At 46.0% G+C, this 13,457-nt stretch overlaps 1 protein-coding gene across 1 annotated transcript in view; it reads left to right on the top strand.

Moving 5' to 3' along the window:
- LOC126106191 (uncharacterized) overlaps window positions 1-13,457 on the top strand; it is a 182,941-nt gene that overhangs the window by 132,518 nt on the left and 36,966 nt on the right. The window contains exon 5 of the mRNA XM_049912427.1: window positions 11,112-11,177. Coding sequence (XP_049768384.1) covers window positions 11,112-11,177 — 66 coding nt within the window. The remainder of the gene's footprint in view (window positions 1-11,111; window positions 11,178-13,457) is intronic.

The raw sequence follows: 13,457 nt of genomic DNA, 5'->3' as shown, positions 1-13,457 counted from the left end.
CGGCACCTTCCCGGCACCTTCCCGGCACCTTCCCGGCACCTTCCCGGCACCTTCCCGGCACCTTCCAGGCCAAAGGTCTGCAGCCGCGCGATGACCGCGTGTGCCGCGGTCTGTCGGCCCCCAGGTTGCCCGGTCTCTTTCTGTTCCTGATCTTGCTGCAGCTGGCTCCTTCGTGCCACACAGCCCTCCTCGATCTCAGCCTGAACGGAAGAAGAAACATAAATCCCAGGACAAAGAACCTCTGGTGTCACCGGAGGTCCCATCCCCGACTTCACAACCGGATTCTGACCTGTCGTTCATGGATGTCGCCCCCTCCTTGTCGGTGACGGGTGGGGACCCGGCGGTATGACTGGATTTAAAGTGTTCAGCCCCCATTTAAACCATCGTTCTGTGGTTCTCCAATGAAATTGTAATGGATACTATCGCCACCTTCCGGAATTGAAATCCCTTCTTTCGTCCTACTCTGCAGCTTGTGTGGTTCTCCAGGAATCTCATTTTACTGATGCTCACTCACCGACCCTCCATGGTTTCTGTGTTTTCTGTCGAAATCGGGTCGGACCCCTGCGGGCTTTTGGTGGCGTTCGTACGTTGGTCCGTACAGACATTGCTAGTACGTGGATTCCTCTTCAAACTACATTGAAAGCGGTTGCTGTTAGGGTCCACTTCGACTCTGCAATCACGGTTTGCAATCTTTATCTCCCTCCTGACAGGACTCTTACACCTGCTACCTTAACTGCCCTTCTTCAGCAACTCCCTCCTCCCTTCCTCCTCCTCGGGGATTTTAATACTCATCATCCTTTGTGGGGCAGTGCCTTTCCATCTAGACGAGGTCTTCTTATAGACCAATTTATTGCAGACCACGACCTGTGCCTTCTTAATGATGGCTCCCCTACTCATTTCAGTGCTGGTCATGGTACCTTTTCTGCCATTGATCTTTCTCTTTCTTCTCCCTCTCTCCTCCCTTCATTACACTGGTCGCCACACAATGACCTTTGTGATAGTGACCATTTCCCATTGATTATCACGCTCCCTGCCCACTCCCCGATGGACAGGTTGCCTCGTTGGTCTTTCCAACGCGCCGATTGGCCTCTATACACTGCACAGGTCGCGTTTTCTCCCTCTTTGTTGGGTTGTATTGATGATGTCCTACGTGACGCGTCTGACACGATTGTTCGTGCTGCTAGCCTTGCTGTCCCGCACTCATCTGGACTATTTCGTCGCCGGCAAGTCCCGTGGTGGAGTACAGCTATTGCCATTGCCATCCGTGATCGCCGTCGAGCTTTGCAACACTTTAAGAGGCACCCATCCGTAGCCAGCCTTACGCGGATATGTTGGGAACGATTCGTTTCTTCCCTTGGTTCTACTGTCCCTCTGTCACGGGTATGGGCTACACTTCACTCTCTCCAAGGTTGCCATCGGCAGTCCACCCTCGCAGGCCTTCACCTCCCGGATGGCATTTGTACAGACCCAACAGCGGGCTGAAGCTTCCACCTTATGTTTCACCCCTTGTGAGTCAGAATCTTACAATGAACCTTTTACTGAATGCGAATTTCTTTCTGCTGTATCTTCTTCTCATGATACGGCCCCTGGCCCAGATTCCATTCATAACCAACTGCTTCAACGTCTCAGTGCTCCACAACGGCAACATCATCTTCAGGTGTTTAACCGTATCTGGCTCCAGGGTGACTTCCCTTCTCAGTGGAGGGATAGCATTGTGGTTCCTGTCCTTCAGTCTGGTAAGACCCCCTATCTGTTGACAGCTATCGGCCAATTAGTTTTACCAATGTTGTTTGTAAGTTACTTGAAAGGATGGTAGCCCGTCGGCTCAATTGGGTCCTCGAATCTTGGGATCTATTGTCGCCTTACCAGTGTGGCTTTCGAGAGGGACGGTCTCCAATTGATCATTTACTCCGCTTGGAATCCGCAGTCCGGCAGGCTTTTTCCCAGCGCCGCCATTTGGTTGCAGTGTTTTTTTACCTTGGCCTATGACACGGCCTGGCGCCATCACATCTTTTTTACCCTTCATCAGTGGGGTCTTCGGGGCCCACTCCCGATTTTTATCCACCAGTTCCTGATCAATCGGTCATTCAGAGTCCGAGTTGGTACTGCTATTAGTTCTCCACGGACTCAGGAGACGGGTATCCCACAGGGTTCTGTCTTGAGTGTCCTTCTTTTCCTCATTTCTATCGATGGACCTGTGGCCTCTGTCGGTCCCTTGGTCGCCCCTGCCCTGTATGTGGATGATTTCTGCATTTGGGTTAGTTCCTCCTCGATGGCATCTGCAGAACGGCAGCTCCAGGTAGCTATACGGCGTGCCTCTGCATGGACCCTCTCACACGGGTTTCGATTCTCTCCTTTAAAATCGCGAGTGGTCCACTTCTGTCGCCGTATTACATCCACCCTGATCCAGAGCTCTATCTTGCTGCACAAAGATTGCCTGTGGTCCCACAGTTTCGTTTCTTGGGTCTTCTTTTCGACAACAAGCTCACTTGGCTGCCCCATATCAGACTCCTGAAGGTAGGATGTTTCCGTAAACTCAATGTCCTTCGCTTCCTTGCCCACTCCTCTTGGGGTGCAGACCGTTCCCTCCTCCTCCATCTTCATCGTGCTCTAGTTCTGTCTCGCTTGGACTATGGTTGTCAAGTTTATGGTTCAGCTGCTCCTTCCACACTGCACGTGCTGGATCCAGTCCACAATCGTGGTATCCGTTCAGCCACCGGTGCCTTCCCTACTAGCCCTGTTGATAGTTTCCTGATTGAAGCTGGGACCCCCCCCCCCCCTTTCTGTTCGGCGGTCCCAGCTTCTGGTGTCTTATGCACTCAGTATCCGTTCCTCTCCCACGCATCCTTCCTATTCTATCCTGTTCCCAGACCATGGACGTCGCCCATCCGACTCCCGCCCTCGGGCGGGTTTACCAGTTGGGCTGCGACTTGCGTCTCTTTGCCGTGATTTTCAGCTTCCTTCTTTGTCCTGTCTTCCTCGCTCCCTCCCCTCCACCCCTCCTTGGTTAGTTCCTCGGCCTCGAATTCGGATGGATCTCCGGCGAGGTCCGAAAGATTCCATCCCCCCGGTGGTGTTCCGTTCCTTTTTCCGCCAAATTTTATGGGAGTTTCGGGATGCTGTATTTTCTACCCCGATGGCTCTAAATCTGCTGATCATGTGGGGTATGCCTTCATGCCCTCTGTCGGAACGGAAAATCATCTGCTGCCACCTACATGTGGGGTGTTTATTGCGGAATTGATGGCAATTTCCCAGGCCCTTACTTTTATTAAACAGTCCCAAAACAACCGCGTTTTGTTATGTACGGACTCGATGAGTGGCCTTCTTGCTATTGACCGGTGTTTTTCGCGCCGTCCCTTGGTCTCTGCCATCCATGACCATCCCGCTGATATTCACCGTGCTGCTTGTTCCATTGACTTCCTTTGGGTCCCTGGCCATGTGGATACCAGGGTAATGAGCTCGCTGATCGTTTGGCTGGGGGAGCAGTCACTTACCCCCCGTTTTCTGTAACCCCTCCTGCAGTGGATTTACGGCTTCACATCAAATCCCACTTCGCACAGTCATGGGCCACTTCTTGGGAGGCTACTCCCCTGTCTAATAAACTTCGTGCAATTAAGGTGACACCAGGCCCGTGGCGTTCTCCCTTTCACCTCTCCCGAAAGGACTCGATCACACTGTGTCGTCTCCGCATTGGCCATACCAGGCTGACCCATGGTTTTCTTTTGCGTGATGAGCCACCCCCACTATGTGGTTGTGGAGCCTTCCAGTCAGTAGCCCACATTTTGGTTGAATGCCCCCTTCTTTTGGCTCTGCGTGCTAAGTACAGGCTCCCCAACACTTTACCTTTGATGTTGGCTGACGATTCCTGGATGGTCTCTCTGGTTCTCGGTTTCCTCCGGGAAAGTGGTTTTTATTCTCAGTTTTAAGGTTTTTAATCTCTCTCTGGTGTTGGGGCAGGGCGGTGAGTGTTTGGGTGTCTCCCACTGTAAGCAGTGTTCAGAGATTCCCGATTCCCCTCCCTGGCCGAAATACTCTTTTCTTCCCCTTTTACTCTGTTTTTACCCCTTTTTTTAAAGGCTTGGTTAGTCTTTCTATTCCCATACGTACTTTCTACATTCTAGCAGTTGTACCTTTTACGTCACAGGTGGTCTAGCCTATGCTGCTTCAGCATAGTGTTGGGTTCATTCTCTTGCCGACTTCCCTCATTTTGTTTTTTACCACTGACAACATGACTGCCCTTTTACGTTTTTACCTTTTTCTGTTTTATTTTTCTGACTTTACTGCAAAGTCCCATTAGCGGAATGGAGCCTATTTGAAACAAGGGACTGATGACCTTGCTGTTTGGTCCCTTAAACCTCAAACAACCAACCAACCAACCAACCAACCATCGATCTGTTCTACCACTCTTGCCCGTCGGTTCGTGTGGTATGTCCTTTCTGACAGCTATTCGAGCAACCACTTCCCCTGTGTCGTTAGTCTCCTGCACCACACGACTTTACTCCTCCCTGGTGACCTTTCCGGACCACGATTTTCTCAGTTGTGACAGTCAGGTCGAATACCTCACGGCTGTTATCATCAATGCTGCCGAACGTTCCATTCCTCGTACTGCCTCTTCTTCACATCGCGTTTCCGTCCCCTGGTGGAATGAGGCTTGTCGAGACGCTATCCATGCTCGACGACGTGCTTTACGCACCTTTCGCCACCATCCTACGTTGGCAAATTGTATTGGATACAAACGCCTCCGAGCGCAATGCCGTAGAGCCATCAAAGACAGCAAAAAAGCTTGTTGGGCCTCTTTCACCAGCTCCTTTAACAGTTTTACTCCCTTTTCTGTCGTCTGGGGTGGCCTGCGCCGGCTGTCTGGCATTAAGGCCCACTCCTCGGTACCTGGCCTGACCTCAGGTGATGAGGTCCTTGTTGATCCTGTGGATATCTCCAATGCCTTCGGCCACTTTTTCGCGGAGGTTTCAAGCTCCGTCCATTACCACCCTGCCTTCCTTCTGAGGAAAGAGGCAGAAGAGGCTCGGCGACCTTCCTTCCATTTGCTGAATCTGGAAAATTATAATGTCCCCTTTACTTTGTGGGAACTCGAACGTGCACTTGCACTGTCCCAGTCCTCTGCTCCGGGGCCAGATGCCATTCACATTCAGATGCTGGCACACCTTTCTCCGGCAGGCAAAAGCTTCCTTCTTCGTACCTACAATCGCGTCTGGACCAAAGATCAAGTCCCCATGCGTTGGCATGACGCCGTCGTTGTTCCTATACCCAAACCCGGGAAGGATAGACACCTTCCTTCTAGTTACCACCGCATTTCTCTTACAAGCTGTGTCTGTAAGGTGATGGAGCTCATGGTTAACGCTCAGTTAGTTTGGATTCTTGAATCTCGATGGCTACTTACCAATGTTCAATGCGGCTTTCGTCGCCACCGCTCCACTGTTGACCACCTTGTGACCTTGTCGACATCATCATGAACAACTTTTTGCGAAAACGCCTAACGGTCGCCGTGTTCTTTGATTTGGAGAAGGCTTATGATACCTGTTGGAGAGGAGGTATCCTCCGCACTATGCACAGGTGGGGGTCTAAGCGGTCGCCTGCCCATTTTTATTGATTCCTTTTTAACAGATCGAAAGTTTAGGGTACGTGTGGGTTCCGTATTGTCCGACGTCTTCCTCCAGGAGAATGGAGTGCCTCAGGGCTCCGTCTTGAGCGTAGCCCTTTTTGCCATAGCGTTCAATCCAATTATGGATTGCATTCCACCTCATGTCTCAGGCTCTCTTTTTGTCGATGTCTTCGTGATCTACTGCAGTGCCCAGCGAACATGCCTCCTGGAGCGCTGCCTTCAGCATTGTCTTGACAGCCTATACTCATGGAGTGTGGCAAATGGCTTCCGGTTCTCTGAAGAGAAGACGGTTTGCATCAACTTTTGACGATATAAAGCGTTCCTTCCGCCATCCTTACATCTCGGTCCCATTGTTCTCCCATTCGAGGAAACAACTAAGTTTCTAGGGCTCACACTGGACAGGAAACTTTGTTGGTCTCCGCACGTCTCTTATTTGGCTGCTCGTTGTACACGTTCCCTTAATGTCCTCAGAGTTTTTAGTGGTTCATCTTGGGCAGCGGATTGCACTGTCATGCTTCGCTTGCATTGGTCCATAGTCCAATCAAAGCTGGATTATGGGAGCCTCATCTACTCGTCTGCTCGGCCATCCCTCTTACACAGTCTCAACTCCATCCACCATAGGCGGTTAGGTCTTGTGACCGGAGCATTCTACACTAGTCCCGTCGAGAGTCTTTATGCTGAAGCTGCCGAATTACCATTGACCTACCAGCACGACGTACTGCTTTGTCGGTATGCCTGCCGGCTGTTGTCAATGCCCAACCACCCCTCTTATCAGTCCTTCTTCGCCGATTCTCTCGACTGTCAGTATGGGTTGTATGTGTCTGCCCTGCTGCCCCCTGGAGTCTGCTTTCGTCGCCTGCTTCGACAATTGGATTTTGCCCTCCCTACCACCTTCAGAGAGGGTGAGAGCCCGACACCACCTTGGCTCCAGGCTCCGGTTCATGTTTATCTTGACCTCAGCTCGCTCCCGAAGGAGGGTACTCCGGCTGCAGTGTATTGCTAATGTTTTGTCGAACTTTGTGCGCGACTTGCCAGTCACACCTTTATTTACACTGATGGCTCCAAGACTGACGATGGTGTCAGCTGTGCCTTTGTCGTCGGGGCCGTCGCCTTTAAATACTGGCTCCTTGACCAGTGTTCCAGCTTTACGGCCGAGCTTTTTGCTCTCCATCAGGCCGTTCAGTATGCCTGCCGCCACCGCCATTCATCGTATGTACTCTGCTCTGATTCACTCAGTGCTCTTCAGAGCCTTGGAGCTCCATATCCGGTCCATCCCTTGGTGCAACGGATCCAGCAGTCCCGCCATTCTTTCGCTGAGGTTGGCTCTCCTGTCAGCTTTCTGTGGGTTCCCAGCCATGTAGGAGTGCCTGGGAACGAGGCTGCTGATGCTGCAGCCAAGGCTGCAGTCCTCCTGCCTCGGCCAGCCTCCCATTGTGTCCGTCATCTGATGTTAGTGGGGTTATTTGTAAGAGGCTTGTGTCCTTGTGGTGGGATACTTGGTCCTCACTTCAAGGAAACAAGCTCCGGGTAGTAAAACCGTTCCCAACTGCTTGGACAACCTCCTCCCGACCATCTCGGCGAGAAGAGGTCCTTCTGACCAGGTTGCGGATTGGGCATTGCCGGTTTAGCCACCGCTACCTGCTCTCCGGTGACCCAGCCCCGCAGTGCCCTTGTGGTGCATTAACAGTGCGCCATGTTTTATTGTCGTGTCCCCGTTTTAGTCAATCTCGTGTTGTCCTGTCTCTGCCATCTACTTTACAGGATATTTTAGCGGATGACACTCGAGCAGCTGCTCGTGTTCTTCGTTTCATTACTTTGACTGGATTGTCCAAAGACATCTAACTCTTTCACTTATTTTATCTGCCTCTTTGTAAGAACTTTCTGGTGTCTCCTCCCACCCCCCCCCCCCCCCCCCCGCCCCCTTGAGTTTTACTTGATTCTATGTGCTCTAACATTTGTGACTGGGCGTTAATGACCTCAGTAGTTGAGCGCCCTAAAACCCCAAACAAAAAAAAACACTTGCTAGATGGTAGCCTTTAAATCGGCCGCGGTCCGTTTGTATACGTCGGACCCACGTGTCACCACAATCGGTGATAGCAGACAGAGCGCCGCCACACTGCAGGTCTAGTCTAGAGAGACTCCCTAGCGCTCACCTCAGTTGTACAGCTGACTTTGCTAGTGATGGTCCACTATCTACATACGTTCTCATTTGCAGAGATGACAGTTTAACGTAGCCTTCAGCTACATCATTTGCTACGACCTAGCAAGGTGCCATATTCAGTTACTATGAACGTATTCTGAACAGATAATATTGTGAATCATGTACCATCAAGAGCGATGTTGATCATTAATGGATTAAAGTTAAGTATCAAACTAATTACGTCCGCTTTCTGAATTCTCATTCCTTGTCATGTTCCAGACCTCCCGTAAGTATAATTCTTCCCTCCTCACGCCAGCCTGCGTGAGCTAAAACGCGTGCATTTCAGCCTCCACTAGTAACACAGTGTTGGCTCTTCTGCCAACACAACACTCAGAGCCATTTGCACCAAGCAGGGGGACTCTGTTGGTTGCTCTGTCATTTTCCCAGATCATGTCCTAAAGGTCAGACTGCCTCCAGAATTTACTATCTTCAATACAGAATTATAAGCAGCCTTGTGAGCACTGGAGCAGATGAGACGTTCTCCTGGTGTTAGATTTCTCATCTGCTCATATTCTCTGAGTGCCCTTTACTCTCTCCAACGTTTGTATCCAGCAGATACAGTAATCCAGGATGCCCTCCTCCAACTACAATGAAGAGGAAGGAGGTGTCTTTCTGCTGGGTACCTAGGCACATTGGAAATGTGGGGAATGAAAGGGTGGATCGAACAGTCAAAGGGGAATGTTGTGATCTTCTGGTCTTTCAGTCTGCTATCCAGCTGCGTGCTATCACCTCACTGTTGAGGTACAAAGAGATGTCGATGGGAAGAAGAGTGGCTGGCAGTGACCAATAACAAGCTCCATGTCATCAAGACCACATCTCGGCCATGAAGTATTTCCTTCCAGCAATGTCAGCAGGACAAGGTCCTTCTTACTTCTCTTTGCATAGGCCACAGCCCTACAACACATGGATTCTTACTCCAGTGAGAGGACCCTCCAATGTGTGGTGCTTGTGGTGTGCAGATTATGGTGCACCACATTTTATTGGACTGTATTTTATTTGCTGACCAGCAGACTGCAGCAGATTTGCCAGCGGATCTGCCATCTATTTTATGTAACAATCAAATGAATGTGGTTAGGGTTTTAAAGTTTTGTGAATTGGCCAACATTTTTAACAAGATTTAGAGAGATGTTCTTAATGTGTTAAAGGGTGGCTGACTCATCCTATACTTTTGTAAGTGGTCAGCCAATCACATTTTCCTGTGCCTTTCTTTCAGTTCTTCTGTGTTTTGTTTTCTCTGTGTTTTAATTTCTTGAGTAGCTGTCTTCCCTCCTAATTGGTTTTAATGAATGGGAGAATACATGTGATAAACAGTGACTGTGTGGTCATTTCGAGTGCATGTATGTACAACACTTTTAGTTCATTTCCACATTTGTTTGTTTATATAAGTGTAAGGGCACTGATGACCTCACCGTTGGGCGCCCATCTGATCCAAACACAGACACACTATAACAAATAGCTGAAGTCCACCACCTGCTTTCCCCACAACTAAGACTATGCAATCATTCCATTTCATATTCTTACATACAGCTTACACTCAGTTATTTGTAAGACTGTCATACTAGTCTCAGGAAACAAGGACTCAAGATAACATACAGCACTTCTTATTAAATAAAACAGTAAACCTGTGAAAAACTGCTTTTAATAAACATTTGAAATACAAGAATGCACTTGTACAATCCGAGAAAACATGCAGCATTTCTTATGAAATAAAACATTAAACTAGTAAAAAACTGCGAACATCTTCTGAGGGGGGGGGGGGGGGGGGGAGCAGCAGCTGCCCCCCCCCCCCTTGCCCCTCGCTGGGTACGCCCAGGGTGTGGGATGTGAAATATGTATTACTGATAATCACAACAATTGCAGACCTACAGAAGTTGAAAGTATATGCCAAAAGTTTCGTGGCCACACAACTAAGTGAACAGCAAGAATTTAAGAAATGGGCCACCTCCACCTGAGATACAACCAACTTAACAAATAGCTTGAACTGAAAAATCTAGAACTGTTCATTAATTTAAAGGTGAAATGTTGTTACCAAATTGTTCATGAAATTTACATAACTTGTAAGCCCTTATTCTTGATGTAGCTTCACTGCAAGAACTCCTGAGCTGCTGTTCCATGCTGCTGTACGAAAATCATCATACAATTCACTAAATAAATTCCAGATACAGGTTTTCCACAAAATTGCTTTATTAGAATACAGGATGTTCAGAGGTGAAAAACATGTAAACAAAGTTCTACAAGCTGTGCTGCTGATGACCGGTAACAAACTGATCTCCTGTCATATGCAAACTGCTAGCATGTATAAGATTTACAACAATTATTGATAATCGGAATTTACAAACTTTATGAAATGACAAGGGCGTAACAAAATTAATTCACATACATAGAAAAATAATGAAAATGATGCTTTACAATTTTATGTGGTCATGGGCATAATTTCATTAAGAATTCCAAAGTGATTTAAAAGTTTCCAGAAAATAACAATACATAGTGCATTTTAGTTAACTGCAACCAAAAGAAATAATAAAAATATTCCTACCATGTGTATGAATTCCAAATAATATGTTTATCAACATTAGTTAGCATATTTGCATAAAATAAATTTGTAAGCTGGAAAAATAAATTTTGTAATCACTGGCATAACAAGTTTACACCAATTACTTAGTAATTATTGAAAGCAAAATATTCTTGTCATGTTCAAAAACTTTTACTGAACACAGAATAAAAAAGAAAACTCAGATTTTATGTAAAATACCCAAACAGACTAACTACCACTTTAGGTGCATTGTAGCATTGTACATTAAAAAAATTAACCAAGAATAAAATATATGTAGTCTCTTCGGGAGGTAGCAATGGATGCCCATGGGGCTGTTTAATTACAAGTGATATCCATGCCTAGAACATTAGAGAAAAAAGTGACTATTATTATCCATTATTAAAACTGTCAGTGGCTCAGAAAGGAATCAGTAGGCAGAAACAAATCTTTTTGGTCATTTGCCCAATACTATAAAATATTCGACAGGTAGCAAACCTAATTTTAAATCTAACTAAAATTAAATTCAATTCTCCTGAACAACTCATTCTATTCTATAGAAATATTTCTATTTAAAAACTGGTTACCTGCAAAAATAGTTTTCAGGTATAGTTGCATGGGTAAGACTAAGAAGTGTTCATGAATAGCAACACTAATCATTTATACATATCCTGAAACTGTCTTGTTCCAAGTAACTTTAATAGATTAATAACTTAAATGATGTCTGGAACATGTAACTAAACTGTGAATTTTCTTCACAGGTATCCAATTAACCCTCTACCAGCAGCCTGGTATTATGCATGTCACATTCATGGACACCAGAAATGGTGAGTATACATTCTTTTGTCTGGCTCTCATATCAGGACCTTTTTTGCAGCTGTTTTTGAGATACGATATGATGCTGTATGATATTCTATCAATGTTCTTGTAGGATACTGAATCAGAACAACAAACATGAATTTTAATTCAGTGCAAATACTACACTTTCCACCCACACGAAATCACTAAGTAATATTTTCATTATTGCTGCATTGGTTGATCAATATTCACTGTAACCACTCACTTACAAGCTTTAAAATAATCAGGTACAGATTTTAATACCAATAAAATGTAGGACACAAAAGAATGATCGTAGGGATGTTTTTAAAATGTCATCTTTTATTCAATTGAGTTATCAATCAAATTTGTTGAGATTATGATCAGCAGCAGGTGAGCAGGAGGTCCATCAAGCTGATTATGTCTATATCTACACTCTGCAAGCCACATTATAGTGTGTAATGGAAGGAACTTCGTGTACCACTTTCTTCACAACTGCTAGTTACATTTTTGTACATCACTTGGTCTATCAACTTCTTAAATATAATATTTTAGGATAATTCCTTTCAAATTGAGAAACTGGATTCACATTTTTCAAGGGCTTGTTTTACGTCTCCATTCAGTATGGTTCCTTTTGTAAGGCACAACCAATACCTTTCCCTTGTGTTCCTCAATGGAGTCATAGCTTCATCTCTAATTACATAGTTCTAAAAAATTGTCAAAGTAGAATAAAACAGCCATATCACACATGTTAGTATTTATTGATAGAAAAACTGTGCACACCATCAAAGCAGAGAAAGCTTAAACTTCCTTTTTCAACAGAACAAATATAATTGCATTTTTAAATGATGTCAGTCACAGAAATGGAATAAATAAAGGAGCTCTTGTTCACTTATTTAACTCTTAACAACCCCCCTTGAAATTATATCTAAAAGTAAACACATATATCATTTTGAATGTAACATTTTCTTACAATGGCGTTCATTAACATTTTGATTCAATGGCTTGGTTAGCAAGTCTGCTTGATTTTTGTCTATCAAAATGTATCATATATCAGTCATTTCACATACTACATTCTTTCTGATGGAAGGCTGTTTCGTGCCAGTATGTTCTGTTCTTTATTTGTCTGTCTGAATCTTGGAGTGAATAACTGTCACAACACTTGATTTTACAGTCAGTCCTTTCAGGTCAAGTCTCTTCAGTAACTTCTCCATCCACGCCTCCTCTCTTGTGTGTCCACCAATGACAAATATTCTGCTTCAACTGCAGGTTATTTGACACTCCTGCAGCACACTGGAGATCCTGCAAGTATTACCACACATCCAGTAGTAATTTTGTGATTATTTATACAAATAACCCAATCAGCATCAGCGAAAGAATCGGTTATTTGACCAGGGGTACAGTATGTGAATTTGTAATGTGTTGTTTCCATCACATATCTTAGTACCTTTTTGCTACATTCCAATGGTTCATATTAAATCTTGAACAACATTGTGACAGATTTGCCACTGAGGAAGCAGTATTGTCAAATCATCTAATGGTAGAGTCCACCAGTAAGGTCATGACATGGAAGTTTTATAACTTGATCCTCACACTTCTCATCAAGGGAATTTGAGAAATCCCTGGGTGCTTGAGGCAGGATAAGTTGCCATAGTAGGACTGAGTTCTCCCTGAAAACGAATTCAGAGATGGTTCCCTGTAAGTCTGGTTTAAAGGTTGAACGGAGACCGAGTAACACCCGTGAAAGCACCTCAGACCGGAGGCAGTCATGGCACCTGAGGGCAGTTTTGAGGGTGTGGCACCACCATTCGACTAACCTATTGCTTTGCAGGTGGTAGGCTGTTGTATACATTATTTCTAATGCCACAAATGTTACATAAAATGGTGAAAAGGGCAGACTCAAACTGCCGACCTTGGTCAGTGATGATGATTGTGGTCGGGCAACCGAACCTGGCAATCCATGAGGATACAAAACCCTTGGCCATGGCTTCAGCAGTGATGTTGGGTAAAGGAACAGCTTCCACCCAGTGAGACATGCGGTCGATTGTAGAGAGAATATATCTGTGGCCCTCCAATGGTGATAGTGGACTGATAAGGTCGATATGTACAGGACGAAATCTTCCTTGCGGAATGTCGAACTTGCTAGTGGAGGGGAGGTGTGGCAGCCAATTTTGATGCAGTGACAAGAGACGCAGCTGCATGCCCAGGTCTGACAGTCCCGTTTAATATTTTTCCAAATGAAACACTCAGATAAGAGCCGTGTGGTGGCTTTGATGCCAAGGTGAGTGAGG

This window comes from Schistocerca cancellata, chromosome 10, assembly GCF_023864275.1.
Source record: "Schistocerca cancellata isolate TAMUIC-IGC-003103 chromosome 10, iqSchCanc2.1, whole genome shotgun sequence".
Taxonomy (NCBI): domain Eukaryota; kingdom Metazoa; phylum Arthropoda; class Insecta; order Orthoptera; family Acrididae; genus Schistocerca; species Schistocerca cancellata.
The sequence above is the reverse complement of the archived record's forward strand: the minus strand, read 5'-3'. Positions and strand labels throughout refer to the sequence as shown.